General features: G+C 39.5%; 1 protein-coding gene across 1 annotated transcript in view; it reads right to left on the bottom strand.

Annotated features, from left to right (window-relative positions):
- Positions 1 to 24,941, bottom strand: part of CNTNAP5 (contactin associated protein family member 5) — an 879,440-nt gene that overhangs the window by 39,835 nt on the left and 814,664 nt on the right. Inside the window, exons 20-21 of the mRNA XM_032145556.2 lie at positions 17,566 to 17,696; positions 12,933 to 13,020 (exon numbers count right to left, since the gene is read on the bottom strand). Coding sequence (XP_032001447.1) covers positions 12,933 to 13,020; positions 17,566 to 17,696 — 219 coding nt within the window. The remainder of the gene's footprint in view (positions 1 to 12,932; positions 13,021 to 17,565; positions 17,697 to 24,941) is intronic.

Genomic DNA, 24,941 nt, shown 5'->3' with positions numbered 1-24,941 from the left:
ATTACTGCTTGCACACAATTTTGGGTTTCCACCCAGGGCACTGAATATTTAAGGGCATAAACAATCCCACACCCCCCTCCTGTCATCTCAGCACACCTGGTGCTCTATGCTGCACCCCAGCAGAGACTCAGCGAGTGCTGGTCAGTGGGCTGAGTGGTTCATTCTCGCTCCTTCCTAACCTCACCTATTCAAACCACAGCATATCCTCAGGGATATTGGCCCCTGAACTCAGCTGTGGCTGGGCAAAGCATGAAACTCAGTTGTTCATCTGGCATTCAAAGCCCTAGGTCCAGTTCCATTAAACTATTCAAAACCCCTGAACTGAGTGTGACTTAGGCGACGGGCTGTGCTGGCTTTCCTAAGACTGCTTCAATTTTAGGACCTATAATCCCACATCCCTGGGAATCCCTCTGTCTTGAGTAGACTAGTATGACTGGTCACACTAGTAGGGATCCTAAAATCAGGAATAGGAGTGCAAGCATTTCCCCGTTGAATTGAAAACATGTCTACCACCTGTGATGCATTACTAATCAGAAGAAGTGTATTATGAAACACATAGAAGCATAGACAGAGCACAAAGCCTCGTGTTTCAAAGTGGGAGTGATAAGAATATTGATGACAAAATGTTCCTGCCTTCAAGGACCACACTTTTCCCAAGGAAGCAGCTACATACACAGATAAGAAACACAAGTCAGGCAATCATAAAAAATTCAAGGCTGGGAGAGATCTGTCCCATGCAGCTGTGGACTACTGTGGACATCGCCACAGTGAAGGCCCCCAACTGGACTCTCCCCACAGCAATCCAATCCACTTCTCTTCCCCCTGTTCTTGATGATAGGGATTTCTCAAATCCAGAAGCATCTGAGCAGGACTGGAGAGTTGGCTCAAAGGAACAGGGTAAGGTATCAGCTTTATAATCCATTGTAACTTATGCCCCAAGTCAGTAAACTCAGGCTCAGGCCAGACCAGAATGATTTTATTTCCCTCTGCAATGACTGGAAAAAGCTGCTCTAATTTTCTTTCCTCTTGTCCTCTCCATTCCTGCCCTGGGTACTCTGCCACCCACCTACCCAGTGAATTACCCAAATCTTCCAATTTTTATTTTACAAACTGCACCTGCACCTGCTCCCCAGTTCCGTTGCTGTCTCTTTCATATCCAAAGGATAGGCATTAGCATAGCCTGCACACCAGTCTCTCTTTCCTCTATCTTGCTTGTTACTAACAAGAGAGGCTGAAAACAGCAGCCCTGACCACGAGAGCCCCCTTCCATGCTCTCTTCTCCTTGCATAGTAGATTCTGAATTCCTTTGCAGAGCACTGGATGTCCTCTGTAATATTCTCCCAATGGACTGTTCTTGTTTCCCTTGCCTCCCTCTACTCTGCTGCATGTATGAAACCCTCTCAGATGGCCTATTTACTGTTCCTATCCTACTATCTTTGTCTTCCTAGAGTCTTACCTGGTTCACACCATTCCTCCTTCCTGGAATGTACTCCATCTATTGAGGTCAAACCTTTGCTTCAGGACTAACTAAGGTCAAGGTGATCTTCCACACAATAACATTCTGGGTCATCTCAGCTAGAAATGGTTTCTCACACTCAATCTGTAAGCACTTATCAAAACTATTCATATCCTAATTAAATAAATGTCTTATCCTCACAGACACTTGTTTTATCACTTTAGGAACAAAGATCCATAGGCTTTACTTCTTTAGTGTTTTCATATTTTCTCTTATTATATCACCTTGTATATAATAGGTATTCAATAGTGCATTCAATGAATTATCTACAAATAATGCTAGGGAGCAATTTACTAATTCCAAATATTTATATAATGTTTATCTTTTATGGGAGGCATGCTCTATGCAAGGCTTATATTCTATGGAATCATTTTGAAGAAAACGGTAAGAAAATAAATGAGAAAGATAAAGCATATATTCAAGTCTTATATATGATTGATTAGAGTTGATTAGAATAGGCAGCAGTTGATTTTAAGGGAATGAACTAAAACTAGAAATTTCCTAGGTAGAATTATTTACTTATTTATTTTCCTCACTAAGAAGCAGGCCATGTGACTCTTTACCAAGAAAAAGGCAGAGACCTTTAGAAGATTAGCCACAAGACCCTAGCTCTGACACTGATCACTGGCAATGATAATTGTGGAAGTGTAAAGGAAAAATCCACAGATTCAGGTCAAATCATTCTTAGAAATGGATAAATGACATATACAATCATTACTAAGTGACAATGAGCTTTATGTTATGTTAATCTGTTTTAAAACTCAATTTATTATCATTAATGGCATCCTGCAAAAATAAAATCTTGGTAGACTAAATGAGTAACCAGTGGCCACACAACACTCCTTGAGCCTCTATTCCCTTGCCTTCTGTGTGGGAAAGCATCTAGAATTCTAATCTGTTCTTGTTCCACTTGTTTCTTTCAGCTTCTGGCCAATACAGTGCTTCCATTCTCACCAAGCTTCAGAGAGGTCCCTACAAGGCCGCTGCAGGGAGTTCATTACTCTTAGCTCGGATCCGTTTTACTTCATTACCTTGTCAACATTGACATTTATAACACTGGCCCAGATTCCCCAGGCAAAGGGCAAACAAATCAATAGCAGAGCCATCGGCAAGGAAGAGGGATATCAGGCAAAGAAAATCAATAGGCAGCATGGTTGTATGATCTTATTAACAGTAGCTGCTGTTTTCAAATACCACTAAGCGCCAGACACTTCACAGGCATTATCTCATATCTTCAAAACAAATAAATAAAGCAAGTGTTACTACTCCTGCTTTACAGATGAGGAAACCAAGGCTCAGAGAGGTGATGTTAGTCATGACAGAGCTAAGAAGCAACTTTTCTATGGTTTGAGCTCAGCACTGTCTGACTCCCAACCCATTCATTTCCAATCTCACTACCACACACAGTCGTGAGAAAAATACATTGTAAGAGGAAGCTGGAGATACTCATCCAAGTCTGGGAGGCAGCTAGCTGCACGACATTAGGCCCAGTCATGGGTAGTATGATAACCCTTCAGGTAACCACAGTTCTAATATTTATACATTATATGTATATGTGTGTGCGTGCATGTGCCTGTGTGTGTTTTCCTTCAACATACATTATAGAACATGTAATATGTGTCTGCCAATACAGTAGCAGGGAAGATAAAACCGTAAATGAGGCTGGGGTCCTGTCTTTGGAACCTCATGACTACCCCATGCTGAGAAGTGGAGAGGGACAGTGGTAATGTCTGGGGTCTTTAAGCATCGGACTAGATTTGATGATTTTAAGCTTGACTGACTCACAAAGTATCACATGATTATAACCCATCAGAGGCAGCTTGATTCCTGAGAAAATAAGTTTAAGTAATTTCAGGTGGGTTTTGGCCTTGTTAACTCTTTTCAGATGATTTTATCAAAAGTATGATTGGCCAGGTGTGGTGCCTCATGCCTGTAATCCCAGCACTTTGGGAGGCCGAGATGAGCGGATTACTGGAGGTCAGGAGTTTGAGATCAGCCTGGCCAACATGGTGAAACCCCATCTCTACTAAAAATACAAAAATTAGCCTGGCGAGGTGGCACGCACCTGTAATCCCAGCTACTTGGGAGGCTGGGACAGGAGAATAGCTTGAATTCGGGAGGCAGAGGTTGCAGTGAGCAGAGATTGCACCTGGGTGACAGAGTGAGACTGCGTCTCCAAAAAAAAAAAAGAACAACAAATGAAAAAAATTAAAAAGTAAATATTGTCCACACCACTGCCTCCACCGTTTACCAATCATCAATTAAATTCATGTCGACACCTTGCCTTATCCATTCATTCCCCTAGAGTGGGAGAGAAGAGCAAAATTTAAGCTTTGTTATGTGAAGACTAGAATACCTTTAGCTGGAAGGCAATTGGAGTCCAAAAGGAAAAATGCTAGGTTAGTTGAAGTGGCTTCTTATATTATTATTATACTGGTGTTACAAACCTTACTGAGCTGTTATTAAATGTCAGGCATCATCCTAGGCACATCATTTGCATTACCACAAGATTTTCTGAATCATAATAGTTATAATAACATGTATCTGTGTTCTAATTGAGAAGATTGAAGTTTGGAATATTTAGTAATTTGTCCAGGTCACATTAGTCAGTGGTGAAGTCATAATTTGAACCTAGAGCTGATTCCAAAGCCTGACTTACACGAAATGTGCCATCCTCTCTCCATGATTAAAGACTCCCTCACTCTACCTCTACTTTTAAGCCCATTAAGTCTAAAAAGACAAACTTTTGATGCAGAGCTTCTCAGAAGAAAATTGAACTGTGCATTGTGTGAAATACTTCATATCATTCCTTAAAAACCAAACTGTGGCAGGATTTATTAGGAGTGCGGAATCCAGACACTTACTGGTTATGTGATATTGAGAAAGTCACTGAACCTCTATGACTCAATTTTCTCATGTATAAAAATAGAAATAAGAATGATACTTATCTCCCTGGGTAATGACCAGGGGAAAAATAAATTAACATAAGGAATGAGTTTAGACTTAGCATACAGAAAGATATTATCAAATAATAATACTAACAGTAACTACCAGTTTTATGATACTATTGGTATAAGCATGCTATAAATATTATACCATTTTTAGTATTATTATTTTGTAACAGGGAAGAAAACCTAATATTTAGCATAGCCTACACGGGATACTTCAAAACCTTGAAAAACTTTAATACTACCAACAGATCCCACCCAAATAACTTTCCTTTGAAATAATTAATTTTTAAGATAAGCAGGATCTTTAGAACAAGGACAGAATTTTTGCTATTATGTTTGTTTGTGTCACACATTGTGTGGCCATAGTAATGCTCAATAGATTTTGCTTGAGGAGAAGTAATTTGAAGTTTATATCAATAAGAGTTATGTCATGTGACTTCTGGGCCACCACACAAAACATCCTTTGCTATCACAGTCAGGCAAAGATGTGTAATGTCTGGCGTTTCCTTGAAGGCCACCTCTTTTAGAAGGAGATTACTAACAGCTCCTCCCAGCTGAAGACAGTCTGCATTTGGAAACAACATATCATTGATATTTTTGCTTCATTCATTTTTTTAGTCACTAGTATAGACAGAGCAGGCAAGTGACGATATAAAATGAGTAACTCAAGGGCATGCTATTCATGGAGTGGTTTCACTCTTAGAAAAAAAAGACAACTTTTACAGAGCAGTGCAGAGCATGGAGCAGGCTGGCACTGCTATCATGAGGTGATTCATTTAACACACAGAAATAAAATTGCATCTTAAATCAGAAGATAACACACATTCCTGTTGCATGAGGAGACACTAAATCATCTATTGAATTTATCTGTGGGGAAAAAATGTAACTTGTTATTATAAAAGGAAAAAAATAACAAAAATCCCATCTAACCCAGTTGCAATTCAATGCTGGTTATCTACAAAGTAGAAAATATAAGACACGAGTGTTTGGCAAGTTAGGATGATTATTGACATCTGATATTTCAGGATGCTCTAACACACCATTTATTTCATGATGCAAAAGGTCAGATTAGATTAACGAATCTAAAATACTGTATTACCCAAAGAGACAGTATCATCAAAAATTATCTGGACACAATATAAAACAATTACACACAATGTTAGGATTTGAGTCTGAAAGAGGCTGTGGTTTGGAGATTTAGTATTTACTAAAGAACTATGTATGACCATAAACAAAATGAAATATAATTTGAGAAGCCTATGCATTTAAAACAATCTTTTATTTTATTTATTTTATTTTTTTTGAGACAGTCTCGCTCTGTCGCCCCGGCTGGAGTGCAGTGGCACAATCTCGGCTCACTGTAAGCTCCGCCTCCCGGGTTCACGCCATTCTCCTACCTCAGCCTCTCCGAGTAGCTGGGACTACAGGCGCCCGCCACCACGCCCGGCTAATATTTTGTATTTTTAGTAGAGACGGGGTTTCACCGTGGTCTGGATCTCCTGACCTCGTGATCCGCCCGCCTCGGCCTCCCAAAGTGTTGGGATTACAAGCGTGAGCCACCGCGCCCGGCCTAAAATAATCTTTTAGAGGAGTCACTTTGGAAGCTATAAACTTGTTCTAAAGAAGATTACATGCATTTTTTTATTAAAAGAGCATAGCTCAACTATTATTATTCCTACTGCAACATATTTGAACTGTTGATGCACACTGGCACAATCCTTTCCCCAAATCAGCCACAATTCCTAGCCCATGGCTATAACTGCACCCTCTTCTCTCCTCTTAAAAGAGGGAGAGCAAAATGCAAAAGAGAAAAAGAGGTGGCATTACGGGATCATTGTTGATTTTTCTTTCTCTGGTAAGAACAGCTCAACTTGCTTCTGAGAAGTGGCCTTTCCCTGTTATCAACCCATGCAATTAACATTGAACTAACTCCACTCTCTTCACAGCCATAGCTGGGTGAATAATTTGGCCATGGCCATGCAGTAGATCCCAGTCACCTGAACACTGCCATGGTCTGGTATTGGTCCTTGAAAACTCAATCCCATGACTTAACACAAAGAAAGTTTTCTGGAAATTTTAAAAGTGGGAGGTTTTCTTTCCACATGGAATGTTGAACTGCTCCTACTTAAACCTGGAGTTGATGATTTCACCTTCATTACCACTGAAATCTCGCCTGCAAATGAAGCACCTCCAAGAGGTAAGCGGTCAAATGTGGAGTGAGAAACAGACAGACTGGAAAAACCCGAATCATAATATTTGAGATTCTGAAGCCAGCTGTACCTGAAGCAGATCTTACACATTGAAACTTCTATTTTCACCAACTATTATTTTCTCTTTTGTTGTTATTGTTGAAGCTGATATGAGTTTGATTCACCCTTGAAACAGTGCTAATTGATAATGAGTCACACTAGATTCTGCATGACTCACCATGGTTCAGAATTGCTCTTTGGAGCACAGCTGAGAACCTCCCTGGAAGTTACACTTACAGTCACCTTGACAGACACATTAACAAAAAAGAAAACAGAAAAAAAAAAAAAAAAAACCTCACAGTTCTCTTTTATGTTTCTACAACCTTGAAAATAAAGAAAAAAAATAAGCAAACATTTCTTCAGTATATGTTAAATACCAAGTATTTTGCATCTAATGTTTCAAGAAATACTTACACAGCTCTGTGAATTAATTAAATGAATTAAGTATTACTATCCTCATTTTACCAATAAGGAACGATAAACAGGTTAGATAAATTCACCAAGGTCACACAATGGTTCACTACGTGAGAGGTGCAAATATGGGTCAATTTGTCTCCAAAAAGCTGAGCACCTTCCACTCTAGAATGTTGCCTCCTAGTTTAGCAATGACTCCCAGATTTGAATCATAAGAAGGCTCTGTGTCCAAAATCAAAAAGGAATTAGAGTACAGTCTTCCAAAGTGAGCATTTTGAAGTACACACCTTTTATTTATATGCATAAATTCTTCTGTGCTTTCTATAAATGGCAGCCGTAACTCACCCTCTGCAAGATGCTTGTAAAGTGATTTTACGTGAAAGCATTCAGGGTATTCATTCAATGATACTGTAATGTTGGACAAGACACAGTAGGCTCAAAGTTTAAACCTGAGGGATTGGGGAGAATTAAAGAACCCTGTTCTATAGATGAAATCAGTACTCATTTTAACACGTCAAAATCATGTGTAAGTGCTCACAGATAGCTCTGCAATTTACAGATTAGCTGTAAATTTTATGCATCTTGAGAAGAAATTCTTTCAATTTCTGTATTTTTTTTGAGGCAAGTAAATATTGAAATCTAGATGGGCAAACAGCCATTGGAACAGAAGAATAATGCCTCTGTCAGGTGTGAGCTTTGGCCTATCAAACTGGCAAGTAGGAGATTAATAAACGTTGGCTGCATAAAAAAAAAATGCTATCACCATGCCATGAGTGCAAATGCCATTTTAATGTCTCTTCAGAATTTGGTAGCAACAGTTTAAAGGCAGTACTATAATTCTTTTCCACCTAAATTTTAACCTGTTTCCATATTTTTAAAAAGTGGCTACTTCTTAATTCTGCAGACTGGCAAGAAGTCTTCTCTCAGAATAGATAATAATAATAACTTAACTCTTAATTTCACCAAACAATAGTAGCTTTTGTTTTGAAATCAAATTTGCTTGATATATTTTAGAAGAGTAAAGAAGAGGACATCAGGACCAGAAAAAAAATAAATTAAAAACAAAAAGGCAGAGTTTCTTTGAGAAGTTTCAAGTTTTTTCAATTCCTACATCTGCCTGGTTGTCTATGCTCTTGTGACAGGGCCAAGTTAAACAGAGACTTAGAAATAACAGTGATAAAGCACACTATGTTTGAATCTGAGGCATAAACATCTATATTTCAAATGAAATAAGTAAGTTTCCAGAAACATTATCTCTTCCAAATAGATTACTTCCCTAAATATGTGCTCTCTCTCTGTCTTTTAATGTTATTTTTCTTAAATTCACTGATGCAATAGGCCAGAACCAAGTAATCTCTCTTGAAAGTTAAGAAATGTCATTAAACCAAAGAATAAACCTTGCAATATCCCGTAACTTGATGGATTTGAGCATCAACATTCTTAGAGAACCAACAGTGAAGTTTTAATGTACACAATTATATCTGCTATTTTTCATGGGCCAGTATCTACATCATGGGGACCTTCAGGAAACAAACAAACAAACAAACAAACAAAAAACTGCTTTATTTATAACAGTATCTGTAGCACCATGGCTGGTATAGAGTATGTACTAAACCACTGTCCTCTTTAATAAGGAATTGCTCCTTTCTCAGACAAAAAGAAAATTAACGAACTTGCTTTAGCTTTGCAATGAAATGCTATTGATGGTACTGAAGAAAACTGAGACATTAGATTTACTACGTATGTTTTCTTTTCGTATCTACCATGAAAAATGCTTTCTAGTATTTGATTTACAGTTGGAAATGTCCTACAAAGCAATCTTTTCTAAAATTGTGAAGTTCAGTTGCATTCATCATTAATTCCATGCAGCCATTTTAATACCATCTCTACCTTTTTCTCCATCCCTACTCTACTCTATTTCTGATACATGGGGTTTTGTTTCCTTGTTCCAAAGGTCCCCCAGGATTAGTGTCCTTTCTAAATAATAAGCCTGGATGTTCATATTGTCTCCCTTTACCTTCTGTTAGGGAACTTTCATAGACCAGAGTGTTGAGGTTAAGTGTTGGTCCAAATCCTTCCATCTGTTCAACGGCAGTTCAAATGGGAAGGCAGCCCAGTAGGCAGATATCTCCCATCCTTAGAACAATGATGACATTTTATTGGGTATTTGATATGGTTTGTATCTGTGTCCTCACTCAAATCTCATGTTGAATTGTAATCCCTAATGTTGGAGGTAGGACCTGGTGGGTAGTGATTGGCTCATGAGGGAGGATTTCTCATGAATGGTTTACTACCGTCCTCTTGTTGATGTCCTTGTGATGGTGAGTGAGTTGGTGAGATATAATTGTTTAAAATTGTGTGGCACCTTCCTCCTCGCTCTTCTTCTTGCTCTGACCATGTGACATGCCTGCTCCTCTTTTGTCTTCTGCCATGACTTTAAGACTCTTGAGGCTTTCCAGAAGCTGAGCAGATGCCAGCATCATGCTTCTTAAACAGCTTGTAGAACGATGTCAATTAAACATTTTTTCTTTATAAATTACCTGGTCTTAAGGATTTACGGCAATGCCAAAATGGACTAATACAGTATTCCTCCTCAATCTTAACAGGTCTTTTCTACCTGATAATTACAAAGCACCAGAAATAAAATAACAAGTTGTCTGTAGTATCTTGCTTTAAAGTTTCAACTCACCAGCCTTATTGTTGGCTTAGCTAAAAGTGTGAAGGGTCATATGAATGCTATACACAGTGGTAAGATTTAATGAGGATTTTTTTTTCATTTTTAACAAGAGGATATTATTGGAACTTCCATTACACAGAGCAGGGGCCATGAAAAAGGTCTGGGCTTTGTGGTCCGTAAGCCCAAATTTTCCCTCTTTCCAAGGGTGTTTTAATTTGGTTAATGATATTAATAGTAACAACATTTCTGCTAAGACTTCAACCAGAAGACTGATCTCATTGAGATATGGAGCTCAAATTTATATTTCTTCTCTGTTCAGAAAAAAAAAAAGTGAGAAATTAAAATTGTCCTAAATTGGTAGTACCTCCTGGCACTTGACAGAAGTTTAAAAAAAGTCTTATTTTGAGGAAAGTGTCTTAATTTTTGATCCTTAGAGTTGTCACAAATTAACTGTAATCAATATGAACAAACACACATGCACACACACACACACACACACACACACACACACACAGCATAAGGAAACAAGCTACCACAGGAAAAATTTAGAAGACAGCTAGTAACAGACTGGGACCCTCACAGACTTCAGATGTTGGAATTATCAGAGACAAAATGTTCAATAACTATTAATGAAATGCCTAAATACATAAAAAGATGGAAACAAACAAAAGAACCGAGACAACAAATTATCTTTATTAATAGCCATGCTTCAAAAAGAACAAAATATTATTTTTAGAAATGAAAGATAAAATCAATAAGAAATGATTCATTGAAAGGGATTAGGCCTAAATAAGGAGAGGACTAGTGAATGTGATGCTAAAGCCAAATGAATTGCCCAGAATGCAAGATGTTATATCAAAGAATGAAAGCTATAAAAAGAGGGTAAGAAATATGATGATAGAATTAGCAAGTCTAAGTTCATATAATTTATATCTAAAAGAATTGAGTAAATAGAATAGAAGGAACTAAGATTTGACATGTTGAGAATTTTCAAGAACTGATGAACGGATACATATGAATAATAAATAGGAATTGGATACGTAGATACATATGACACAGTGAACAGGAAACATAAAAATATCAAGTAAGATACTTTAAAAAGAAATCTACAAGCAGACACCTGATGACAAAACTGCAAAATATCAAAGAAAAAGGGATGACTTTAAATCAACTTGTAGGTGGTAGGCACAGAGGTGGTCAGAGCACCTTCAAAAGCAGGACAGATGGTCAGCAGACTTCTTGGTAGCAACCAGGGAAGCCAGAAAACAAGAGGACACTGATGTGCCAGTGAGTCTTTGAAACTGGCTCTTCAGTAGGAAGAAGTAGGGAAAGTCCTGGCTTTTAGCGTTTCTGATATCCACACTGTAAACCCTCCTACTACAGCTGATTTCAAGCTGGCATCCTGCAACCATTGAAGGATGCAGAGCTGGGGAGAGACGTGTATACCTGGCGCTTAAAGGCCAGTGCCACTGGCTCCATCACAACTCTGACTGATTTCTCAACATCTGAGGGAAAATGTTCTTCAATATTGCATTGAAGATCTAGCAAAATTATCTTCCAAGATTAAAGGTAAAATAAAAACCTTTTGTTCATGAAAAGAAAAATATATATCTCTATATATGTATATACACATAATGAAGGGAACCTTAAACAGAAAATAATTCAAAAGAGTTTAGTTAAAAAGAAGAAAATAAAGCCTGGCAGAAGATAGAAAAGTCTGAGATAAAGGAAGAAATGAGGAATATATAAACTAGTGTCTATATTAATAAATCAAAAATAAGCAGTATCTAAAAAATATAAAAATGATTATTATTAGGAGGGTGAATGGAATCAGAAATAAATTAAACTCAATCAGGGATCAGTGTTGATTGGTTCTTCCAACGGCTATTTGGGGAACTAAAATGGACATTTTTTTGACCCTACTGCAGCTAGGTTTCTGGATCAACGTGACATCTGGAAATTAGAAACCTTCTATGAAGCTTGAGGGCTGTAGCAGGAATCATTTTTATGCCTTTTCAGCTCTTTCTACTGGCAAGCAAAAGCAGGGGCCCGTGATGCCTTCTCTACAGCCATTTATCAGATACCTCCTCCTTCTACATGTGAATTTGCATACAGTATGGGGCACGAGGAAGTCATTCCAAAAGACCCCAAAAAGAACCCACACTGTAAGTACTACAACAATTTTGTAAGCAACTAACTTACATGTTAACTGTATTTCTGCTTACCATGCATTGAGTTATTAATGTTTTCTGCACTGTACTGTGATAGAGAGAGACAGAAAGAATACGATAGAATCACAGGAAAAGTTGGATATATAAGAAATAGGGTAGCAGAAACAAAATCCAACTGTACAAGTAGCCCCACAAGGTAAAAGGACCTACATTTGCCATTATAAAAAAAAAAGGATGGACAGATTGGGTATAAAAAATAAAATCTAACAGTATGTTCTTCACAAGATCACCTACAAAGCTGAAAGAAAAGGAAAAATTGAAAGAAAAAGAATGAGAAAAGAGGCCAGGCAAACACTAAGTTAAGCAAAGTTGTAATAGGCATATTAATAATAGGCAAGATAAATTTAAGCACAAAAAGACATTACTAAAGTTTAAAAAGATCACTTAAGTGTAATAAAATGTTCACTTCATCAAGTAGATAAAAAATTTCCATCTTGCATGCATGTAATGAATACTCTCATCATCTATAAAGTGAAAATTGACAGAACTTCCAATAGAAAAAAAAAGATTCACTATTATAGTAGGAAATTACAATGCCTTTAAAATTTTTGATGAACTATTGAGTTGTTCAAATCCTTAATTTATGCACTCATACATTTAAGTTAAAATTAAGTAAAACTTAAAAATACATTTTAAAATTAAGTAAAAATTTAAGTATTCTGCTAAATTACTTTAGTATTTCACCTCTTGCAAATTTTTATAGATAGAAATGCAGTGCCTATTTCTGCCACAGATACATCTTGGCATTTTCTGAATAAGAAATCTTGGTTTCAGATCTCAGATATTATGGGAGCAAAAGGCTCCAGACTTGAATCCTTAAACACCCTAATGAAAATTATGTATTCATTTATTTTAATAAAGCCCACTGGAAAGGTATGAACTAGAACAACATACCTGTGACTTTGCCCAAGGTGAGTGACCTTATAACCCTGAACTCTACTTCTGGAGAGAAGTTATAACTGAGTCGAAGTTGCTGGTCCATCTGCAGGAAAACAGAAAACAAAGGCACATCAGCAGAGGTCTGCAGGTAAGAAGCATAAAACGATCCCATCTGGAAATAGCTTGAAAAAATGCACACAGAGAGCAGACTCCCCTCTGAGATTTTCTTTCAGGAGAGATTAGACAGGTCTCGCTAATTTGCCCACAATGCACATAAAATACCCCTTTCTTTCTTCTTTGTGAAATAAGGGCTTTCACAAAAGTCTTCTCCCTGGGAAATTGTATACAGCATTTTATAGGTATTTATCTCCCCACAGAGATTTTCTCACCAAATTCTTTGCTGCAAACAAGCGAACAAATGAAACCTGCTCAGGAACTTGCTGTGCAAGATTAACATTAATAGGAGGCAGGAACTCATTTTCCATTTCTCCCCCTGTCTCTCAGTTTGTCCTTAGGGCCACCACTGCCCCCATTCTTCCATAATTCTGACCTGGTCTCATTTAGGTGTGGGCAGAGAGCTTTTCCTGGGCAAGGATTGCAGTTTGACAAAACATGTGGTCCTGGGGAGGAGAGAGTAGCTGAACAGTTAGTTGCAACCAACATGGACGGTTGATAATCCCATCTTGCAGGGGTGAGCAAAAGCCACAACTGGGACTTTAATAGGACTTTATTTCTATGACCATCCTTTAGAGATGCCTCCTTACTTCCCCCATTGCTAATTCCAGCCCCATCTGTTCAGTCCCCTTCCCATTTCTAGGCAGCCCTCCCCATTCATTCTCACTTTTTCAGGCTAGCCATATCCTGCTGGTTTCTTCCAGGCTCTACTCTGACTATGCATATGGTTCTATTCCTGCAAAGAATCCTCATTATTTTACAGTTCACCTGTAAGAAGAGGAGACTAAGATCACATTGGCCATGTGCCTGACTTTGCACAGCTTGAGTGCAACCCACTAGGGACTCATACATTGTCCTCCCATCTCCCCTGCCATGACTTTCCTTTGGCACATCTGCTCAGAATGAACCTCCTCTGTTCTCAGGCAACTTACATTCTAGAGGAGGGAGATAGGACAGAAAATTTGATAAGTAAATACATTGCATTGGAAGTTAAGTGCTGAGAGAAAAAAATAATGCAGACAAGGACAAGGGAGAGTGTAGGGTTGAAGTCAAGGAAATAGGTTGCTCTATTAAATAAGCTGATCAGAGATGGCCTCAATGAGAATGACCTTTTGAATCATTTGAGTCCAGAAGGAAGTACAAGAACTGGACATGCGTATATATAAAGAATAGCATTCTAGGCAAAGCAGTAAGTCCAAGGGCTCTGCAAACAGCAAGGAGGCCAGAGTGGCACAACTAGAGTTCCAGAGGGCATATAATTAGATAGGGTTAGAGAAGCAACCAGAAAGGGAGCAGGGATGTCAGATCATGGAGATCTTATAAGCCACTGGAAGACCTTTGACTTTTTCTCTGGACAAGAAAGGAAACCATTGACAGTGTTTGGACAGAAGAATGCCAGGATCTGACTATTCCTTCACCAGGATCACTCTGACTGCTGTGTTGAGGATAGACAACTGGGGAACCTAAAGAAGAGCAGGGAGATGTCAATCAAAAGGCAACTGTAAACAGTGATAATCCAAGCAAAGGACAGGGTGGCTTCGGGAAAGGTAGATGCTGTTGATCCAGGAGATGCTGCATGTAAGAGAAAGAGAGATAAAAGGAGAATACCACAATTTTGAGACTGTGAACTTGAAAAATTAATCTGCCACTAACTGGGATGTGCTTGTAGGGGATGAGGTCATTGTTTCAGGAGAACTACCTAATAAGTCCATTTTTTTTTTTTTTTGAGACAGAGTCTGGCTCTGTCATCCAGGCTGGAGTGCAGTGGTGCAATCTCGGCTCACTGCAACCTCCACCTCCCAGGTTCACGCCATTCTCCTGCCTCAGCCTCCTGAGTAGCTGGGACTACAGGCGCCCGCCACTATGCCTGGCTAATTTTTTGTAATTTTAGTAGAGGCGGGGTTTCACCATGTTAACCAGGATGGTCTCAATCTCCTGACCTCGTGATCTGCCCGCCTCGGCCTCCCAAAGTGCTGGGATTACAGGCATGAGCCACCGCGCCCGACCCTATTAAGTCAATGTTAACTATTAACTTAAATATTCCGATGCCTAACAGACATTCATATAGATATGCCCAGTGGCTAGTTGGTATAAGGTCTGGAATCCAGGGACAGGATTAGTGTTAGATACACATTCAGGACTGATTCATTGGCATATACATGAAATTTAAAGATGTGAGATGGAATGAGATGAGTATGGAGTGAGTATAGATCAAAAGCAGAAGTTGGAGTCCTTGGGCGTTCTGATGGGTAGAGTTTTGAGAGATGATGGGAAACCAACAAAAGAGACAAGAGAGAGCAACTAACACAGGCAGAAGGATCAACATGTGATAGTTGTATCCTGCAAGCAATAAAGACTTAGGTCAAGTTGCAAGAATAGGAAGGAATCCCTATGTCAGTTGCCAATGAGAGGACAAGGAAAGATAACACTGAGACATGACAACTGGATTTTGCAAGGTAAGCACATTGATGCCTTGAGAAGTACAGTTTTGCTGAAGCACAGAGACAAAACCTTTTCAGTATGGGTGTAAGAAAAAGGTAGGGAAAATTTGAAGAACAAGCATATAAACAACATTTCCAAAAATTCGGGCAAGAAAATGACAAAGAGAATGGAACACTATAAGAAGTCAGATAAAAGAAAGGTTTCCTCTCTTTACCCAGAGATATGCTGGCTTGTTTGCTTGTTTAGCTATTGTTGTCTTTGTATATTAGTTCTTAATGCATGTAATAATTATTTGTTTAGGCTTTGGGGAGCCATTCAGTAGAGCTGGAATAAATGATGAAAGGGAGGGAGGAAAGAGAATGCTAGAGTGATTTTCTTCAGTAGGATATCAGATCTGGCCCACAGGTAGTAAGGTCAGGCCTTAGCTAGAACCATGAACTATTCAGGAGGGAGAGAGAGTGCAAACACACATGTGGTAGGTAGGTAATGTGCTCTTGAGAATGTGCGGATATTCTCTTCTGAATGTAAGAGTGTAAATTCTTACAAGAAATAAGAAAGCAAAGTCATCCGCTGAGAGTTAAGACAAACTGGCAATTGTTAGCAGTGTAAGCAAAGAGGAGAGAGTGTAAAATGGTCAACCAGGAGAACGGGAGAACAGACAGATTAAAAAACATGGAGTGATTTATGGGCAGATGCAAGGGCTTGCTGAGGGTCATGATTTTAAAGGGGATGATCTGGACTCTGTCTATTCTCTGTTGGGCTCTGCCATCATCTGCTGCTGGCCCTTTATATCGAGCCCACTGAGATCTCATGGGGTGCCTCCCCCACAACATGCTTTCAGACAGCTTTAGCCTGCGCTCACACGGACCCTCTTCCTGAGCACTCTCCTCCTCCATGTGGCCAACTCCTACTCATCTTCAAGACTCAGCTTACTCCTAACTTCCTCCAGGAAGTTATTACTGATGCCCAGGTGGGATCAGCACCCTCTTCAGTATCACTTGTGCCTGCTTCTGCCACAGGCCTTCCCACAGCCTATTATGATTTCCTCTTTGCCCATGCGTCTTCCTCACTTTAATGTAGCCCAGGGGTTGGCAAACCTGAGCAGACATTAGTATCACCTGCTGCTTTCCCCCTTCCATAGCCTCCAATGTAATAGATCTGCTGTGGAACCCAAGAATCTGCATTTATTTTTGTTGGTTTGTTTGTTTTTTGAGATGGAGTCACTCTGTCTCCCAGGCTGGAGTGCAGTGGTGGGATCTCTGCTCACTGCAACCTCCGCTTCCCAGTTTCAAGCGATTCTCCTACCTCAGCCTCCCCAGTAGCTGGGATTACAGGTGTGTGCCACCACGCCTGGCTAATTTTTGTATTTTTAGGATTGACGGGGTTTTGCCATGTTGGCCAGGCTGGTCTCGAACTCCTGACCTTGTGATCCACCTGCCTCGGCCTCCTAAAGTGTTGGGATTACAGGCATGAGCCACTGCACCTAGCCAAGAATCTGTATTTCTTTTTTTCTTTTCATTTTTTTTTAATGAAGTCTTGCTCTGTCTCCCAGGCTGGAGCTCAGTGGCATGATTTCTGCTCACTGCAACCTCTGCCTTTCAGGTTTAAGCAATTCTCCTGCCTCAGCCTCCTGAGTACCTGGGACTACAAGTGTGTGCCACCACACCTGGCTAATTTTTGTATTTTTAGTAGAGATGGGGTTTCACTATTTTGGCCAGGCTGGTCTTGAACTCCTGACTTCTTGATCTGCCTGCCTCAGCCTCCCAAAGTGCTGGGATTACAGGCGTGAGCCACCACACTTGGCCCAAGAATCTGCATTTCTAACAGGGTCCCAAGTGATGCTGATACTGGTGGGACATGGGAAGCACATCTTGAGAACCACTATCCTAGTTCTTCCAAGTCTGGGGGCAAGTGTGATTTGTAACTATGTTTCCAGCACTAGGCACTACACTGGCATGGGGTAGAAGCTTAGAAAAGTTTGACAGAGTAGCCAAGGCACATTGCCTGAGGCAGGAGAAAGTAAGGAAGGTACCTGAATGGTAAGCTCTCTTCCCTCTCGGTTAATCTTCAAGTGGTGCATCCTTCTGTTAGCAAAGTTATCTGCATCAATGGTGAATACATGGGTTTCTTCCTTGTTTAGGTGATAGCGAACCTGTAAGCTTCCTTGAAAGAAAAATATTAGAAATTAGAATTTAAAGCAGCACCTATAAAATGCAAAGACATGATCAGATTGTCTTTTAATTGATTATTAGGGCCCCAGGTCTTAATCTTTCCATTATTCAATTTTTAAAAATATATTATGTATGTTTATCAGGGTCCCTAAAGAAAATTCTGAAGAGAGCTGCAAAATTAGAGAGAGAGAGAGAGAGAGAGAGTGTGTGTGTGTGTGTGTGTGGGTGGTGTTATCACAAACCAAAATGCCAGTTTAGAAAATAAAACATCTATTTTGTAATTGGATCATGAAACTTTAATAAGGTAGAGTTAAGATCTTTTCTACTTTCTCTTCAATTCCTACCACTTCCTATTCCTCTCTTTCTTCCTAATTGCTGTCTCCTTTTTATATCTAAGGACTGGAAAGAGAACTCAGTCCTGTTATCACCCGTTGATATATAATGCCCACGATGGGATTGTGGCCAGATTAGGGCACAGTGCCTCACTTTAACCCTTTAAGGTCCTTTAACCCTCTTAACCCTTTACAGCCCATTGGAACATTCAAATTTTATTAGGACTGCATTTTTCAAACAGCTGTTAGCTATTCCTTGTTGGTTAGGAAATCAATTTACTGGGTCTCAGTCAGCATTTCTTACAAAATGAAACAGAATTTAGATATATGAGGCTCCCAGGAGACATATTAAAAATAGAAGTGTATCAATTGTGTGTGTGTGTGTGTGTGAGAGAGAGAGAGAGAGAGACAGAGAGACAGAGAGAGAGAGAGAGAATATTAGCTCACAATGCAAAATGGCCACTTGGGAGACATTTGTTAAGGGAAACAAAATTACAGCTAGATAGGAGGAATAAGTTCTAGTGTTCTATAGCACTGTAGGATGACTAGGGTTAACAAAAGTATATTGTATGTTGTTTCAGGTAGCTAGAAGGAGAATACTGAATGTTCCTAAAACAAACAAATGATAAATGTGTGAGATAATGGATGTGCTAACTACCCTACCTGATCACTATACATATATGTATCAAAACATCTCTATGTACCATATAAATATATACAAGTATTATATGTCAATTAAAAATAAAATTTAAAAAAATGTTTGAAAGACACTCTATATTTAAAAATTGCCATGGGGTAATAAGTTGTTGAGCCGCTACTTTATCTCAGACATGGTGACAGGCACTTTTCCTCATTTGATTCTTTCCCCAGTGTCACTGGCTGTGAGAGTTGAGCCAAGCAGCCCAACTGCATGCTGCTTGCTGTCCTTTTCTGTCTGTAGGGGTCATCCGGTCTGGAGTCAATGGAGTCCCACACACAAAATGGCAGGAGCTCTTCCCTTGGACATATGTGGGAATGGAAAATAATTGGAATTGAGGAGCAATGTCATAAGCTGATGGCCATTGGGGGGAAAGGAGTATCTGCTCAAATTTGAGCTAAGAACAACTAAAGTAACTCTTTCTCATCCCCTCAAAGTTTCTCATATTCCCCTGTCCCAAAGAAAAACTCCCTGAACTCTCTCAGCCTGCCCATCTTTCCCAGGCTGCCAACCCAGTAAGGCAAGAGGGTTGTGAGTAACTGCCATGTCCCTGAGTGATCCCCAGTCCTCACCCAAGTATTTGAATACTTTTGCGGGGAGAGGGCAGGGACCATTTCAAATATAAGTTGCTACTCATGGAATTTCAGAATACATGCATGTGAAACAATATAATGAAGAATAGAAAAATGTAGTTTGGAGCTATGAGGCCATTGCCTAACACTTCTGAGGCCAGAAGGAGAAGCTTTCTATACCTGGTCCTGGTTTTCCTGGTTCATTCTCTTTCTGTGGTTCTGACCACTGCAGATTTCCGGATATTATTATTTTTGTTATTTTACTGCTTAAAAAGTAATGGCTGCTCCCAACAGCAGCATATTTTGTGCAGACAGGAGCTGGTGGGGGGCGGGTCACTATGCAGGTCATGGGCAAGGTATCCCTCCTGCCCATGGCAGGGAAAGGGCCTTCTCATGCACTGGTGGGCTGCTGGGCAGTGTGCTCTTCCACACTTTTCTAAGAATCTGTGTGTCTTAACATTTAATTCAACCTCATAAAATAAACCAGTGTGTGATAATTACGTGCCAGGCATAGTGATCAACCCCCACATTCCTTAAGGCTGTTGAACTCTCTTAACATCTCACTGTTCTGGTATTCATATTCACACACATATTCTTTACATATTTTTCCATTTTTGAAAACACTTTCATTTTATACATGTTTGCTGGCATCCCTCTTGCCACCATTCCTCTTAGGACCTAGTAATCTCAGCAGAGATCCTATCTGCTAAATTATTCTGAAGCTTCCCCCAATATCCAAGTTCGTGATACAAAAAAAAACATCTCAGCTAGTTCTTCCAAAGCCATTCAAATACTTCACTCGCCTTCTTAGGAGCTTTGATGCAGTCAATGCCTCTTAAAGTATCCCTCCACCCACGAATATGATGTTCTGAAACCTCCCACTAACTCATTTCACACAACTCTTGGGGAAGCAAACACACTCCATGACTTTTCAAAGTAAGTTTGACCCCATGAAAGGCTGACTTCTGGAAGGCATGTGGGTCAGAGCTTGGGGATCATTAATCACCTCCCTGAGCATCTTCTTCAGTGGCTTTGTTAGGGAGCTAAGAGACATTTCCACCTCTCCAGCTGTGCACTCCAGTTGTTCAGATCACCATCAGCTTCTTGCCTGGCATTGCCATGTCTGCTTGTCTCTGGAGAATCCTGGGCGCAGAGTTATTCCCGCTATTCTCAGGCCTTCCTCTACCCCCTCGGCTTGCTTCATCTGTGAGCTTCCATTTCCTCTGGAGTTTTCTGTCCCCATCCCCTTTCATTAGGTTGACAGCAATGATAGACATTGCAAGTTTATCATTCCACGGACAGTGAATGGACAGAGGGAAGGTGCTGTCCCTAAGTCTAATAAAGCAAAGAATGAATTGTATGTTCTGGCCATGAATGTGATGCAATTTCTCTGACACTCTGTAATGCATTTATTTTCTATTTGGTATCATTTTCTTGTTGTTTATATATTAACATTGCTGCACCATAAAGGACACACATCATTTTTTGTTCATATAAACAGAGATAAGATTTTCACAATGTGGAAATTAACAATAAAACAGATTTGAGCCTTAGCTTAAAATAAAACTTAGTTTAAAAATAAAAGTGGGCTACGTGTGCTGGCTCACGCCTGTAATCCCAGCACTTTGGGAGGCCAAAGCAGGCGGATCACCTGAGGTCAGGAGTTCGAGACCAGCCTGGCCAACATGGTGAAACCCCGTCTCTACAAAAAATACAAAAATTAGCTGGGCATGGTGGTGCATGCCTGTAATCCCAGCTACTCAGGAGACTGAGGCAGGAGAATTGCTTGAACCTGGGAGGTAAAGGTTGCAGTGAGTGGAGATTGCACTGCTGCACTCCAGCCTGGGAGATAGAGCAAGATTCTGTTTCAAAAACTAATAATAATAGAATAAAATAAATAAAAATAAAACTAATTTGAGCCATAGTTGCTTCTGGAATAAATCTTTATTAAAAGGAATAAACTTTTGTCACTAGCAACTACTTTCGAAAAGTTTTAAAGGTCCTATCAATGTTGGAGCACTCAAGTTAGATCTAGCTGCTGCTGCTTCTTCTTCTTCTTCCCCGTATTCAGGCAAAATCATCATCATTATTTTTATATTTATTTATTTATTTATTTATTTTTGAGATGGAGTCTCACTCTGTCACCCTGGCTGGAGTGCAGTGGCACGATCTCGGCTCACTGCAACCTCCGTCTCCTGGGTTCAAGTAATTCTCCTGTCTCAGCTTCTCAAGTAGCTGGGATTACAGGCTTGCACCACTACACCCAGCTATTTATTTATTTATTTATTTTTGTATTTTTAGTAGACTTGCAGTTTCACCATCTTGGCGAGGCTGCTCTTGAACTCCTGACCTCAGGTGATCCGCCCGTCTCAGCCTCCCAAAGTGCTAAGACTACAGACGTGATCCACCATGTCTGACCAGCATCATCGTTTTTAGAAATAAACAACAGATATTATAAATGCTGTTTTTCTAACAAATTGAAAAATCTATATTTAAAAAAGTACTTAAACACATGATAAGGAATCCTCTTAAAAGAGCCGATGGTTTATCACACCCGGATAAGATCCCTTTTCACTTACTAGACATCGTTACGCTCCTTGGCTTAGCACAGGTATTCCATCATGATTGAGTGCCTACCCAACATTCCACTTTCATCTAGAATGCTTTTTCTCTTTAATTTTCTTCATTTTACTGCTGAAAAAAAACAGAGCTGCCGGGAAGTAAATAACTTTTCCTGTTTTCAGTAAATGATGAGGTCAGATTTAAAAACTAAATCCAGCCAGTTCCAAAGAGCATGAGTTTCCAAGGGCCACAACAGCCCATGGTGATCACCATTGCCCAGAATGCCCTTCTCATTAGGTCGACTCTCCCATACTTCAGAATTCATCATAAGTTTCCCTCTCCTAAGAAGCCCTCCCTGGCCTCTGTAAACTGCCCATAACTGATCCAATAGGCCCTACCGTCTCCTTTATTCTAACATGTACTGTGTTGCGTTGTCTACTTACTTGCCTAACTCGTACAAATCAATAAACTCCTTGGGAGCCAGGACATATCTCATTCGTTCTTGGGTTTCTAGTGCCTGGCCCAAGGTAAGTACCCAGTAAATTTGGAAAGAAGGGAAAAGAAAGAAAGAAACAACAGAAGAAAGGGAGAAAGAAAGGAGAGAAGGAAGGAAGGAAGGAAGAAAGGAAGGAAGGAAGGAAGGAAAGAAGGAAGGGAGAGAGGGAGAGAGGGAGGAAATAATAGAATAATTTGGTGGGACTTAGAAATTTTTATTTTTATTTTTTTAATTATACTTTAAGTTCTAGGATACATGTGCACAACGTGTAGGTTTGTTACATATGTATACATGGGCCATGTTGGTGTGCTGCACCCATTAACTCGTCATTTACGTTAGGTATATCTCCTAATGCTATCCCTCCCTGTTCCCCCCTCCCCACGACAGGCTCCGGTGTATGATGTTCCCCTTCTTGTGTCCGAGTGTTCTCATTGTTCAATTCCCACCTGTGAGTGAGAACATGCAGTGTTTGTTTTTTTGTCCTTGTGATAGTTTGCTGAGAATGATGGTTTCCAGCTTCATCCATGTCCCTACAAAGGACATGAACTCATCCTTTTTTATGGCTGCATAGTATTCCATGGTGTATATGTGCCACATTTTCTTAATCCAGTCTATCATTGTTGGACATTTGGGTTGGTTCTAAGTCTTTGCTATTGTGAATAGTGCTGCAATAAACATACCTGTGCATGTGTCTTTATAGCAGCATGATTTATAATCCTTTGGGTATATACCCAGTAATGGGATGGCTGGGTCAAATGGTATTTCTAGTTCTAGATCCCTGAGGAATCGCCACACTGACTTCCACAATGGTTGAACTAGTTTACAATCCCACCAACAGTGTAAAAGTGTTCCTATTTCTCCACATCCTCTCCAGCACCTGTTGTTTCCTGACTTTTTAATGATCGCCATTCTAACTGGTATGAGATGGTATCTCATTGTGGTTTTGATTTGCATTTCTCTGATGGCCAGTGATGATGAGCATTTTTCCATGTGTCTTTTGGCTGCATAAATGTCTTCTTTTGAGAAGTGTCTGTTCATATCCTTCGCCCACTTGTTGATGGGGTTGTTTGTTTTTTTCTTGTAAATTTGTTTGAGTTAGTTGTAGATTCTAGATATTAGCCCTTTGTCAGATGAGTAGATTGCAAACATTTTCTTCCATTCTGTAGGTTGCCTGTTCACTCTGATGGTAGTTTCTTTTGCTGTGCAGAAGCTCTTGAGTTTAATTAGATCCCATTTGTCAATTTTGGCTTTTGTTGCCATTGCTTTTGGTGTTTTAGACATGAAGTTCTTGCCTGTGCCTATGTCCTGAATGGTATTGCCTCGATTTTCTTCTCAGGTTTTTATGGTTTTAGGTCTAACATTTATGTCTTTAATTCATCTTGAATTAATTTTTGTATAAGGTGTAAGAAAGAGATCAGTTTCAGCTTTCTACGTATGGCTAGCCAGTTTTTATTATTTCTTCTACTAATTTTGGCTTTGATTTGCTCTTACATTTCTGCATCTTTAAAATGCGTTGTTAGATTGTTTATTTGAAGTTTTCTCTGGTGATATGATTTAGTTTCTTTTTATTTTTTCTGTATCCATTGTATGCTTTTTGACTCGATGTTTCCATGAGGCTTGCAAATACTAACTTATAACCCATTACTCTAAGTATAACCCATTATTTAACTTGATTTTCACGATATTGATTCTTCCTATTCATGAGAATGGAATATTCTTCCATTTGTTTGTGTCCTCTTATTTCGTTGAGCAGTGGCTTGTTCTCCTTGAAGAGATCCTTCACATCCCTTATAAGTTGGATTCCTAGGTATTTTATTCTCTTTGAAGCAATTGTGGATGGGAGTTAACTCATGATTTGGCTCTCTGTTTGTCTGTTATTGGTATATAAGAATGCTTGTGATTTTTGCACACTGATTTTGTATACTGAGACTTTGCTGAATTTTCTTATCAGCTTAAGGAGATTTTGGGCTGAGATGATGGGGTGTTCTAGATATACAATCATGTCATCTGCAAACAGGGACAATTTGACTTACTCTTCCTAATTGAATACCCTTTATTTCTTTCTCCTGCCTGATTGCCCTGGCCAGAACTTCCAACACTGTTGAATAGGAGTGGTGAGAGAAGGCATCCCTGTCTTGTGCCAATTTTCAAAGGGAATGCTTCCAGTTTTTGCCCATTCAGTATGATATTGGCTGTGGATCTGTCATAAATAGCTTTTATTATTTTGAGATACGTCCCATCAATACCTAATTTATTGAGTTTTTAGCATCAAGGGCTGTTGAAATTTTTAATATCTAAAAAATAATTTCTCTGGAACAGTACAACTCTCGTAGTACTTATTTTCATTAAGTGCAGAGACCAATTCACTTGACTCGTTCTTACACACTGTCTCACCTAGAGTGTGTTATCCTTGAGTTGGGTGTATATGTTTTTGTTTTTGTGGTTTTTTTTTTTTTTTTTTTTTAATGAATTCTCACTCTTGTTGCCCAGGCTGGAGTACAGTGGTGCGATCTCAGCTCACTGCAACCTCTGCCTCCCAGGTTCAAGCACTTCTCCTGCCTCAGCCTCCTGATTGCAG

Source organism: Hylobates moloch, unplaced genomic scaffold, assembly GCF_009828535.3.
Source record: "Hylobates moloch isolate HMO894 unplaced genomic scaffold, HMol_V3 SCAFFOLD_24, whole genome shotgun sequence".
Lineage (NCBI taxonomy): Eukaryota > Metazoa > Chordata > Mammalia > Primates > Hylobatidae > Hylobates > Hylobates moloch.
This window is presented reverse-complemented; position numbering and strand designations above follow the sequence as displayed.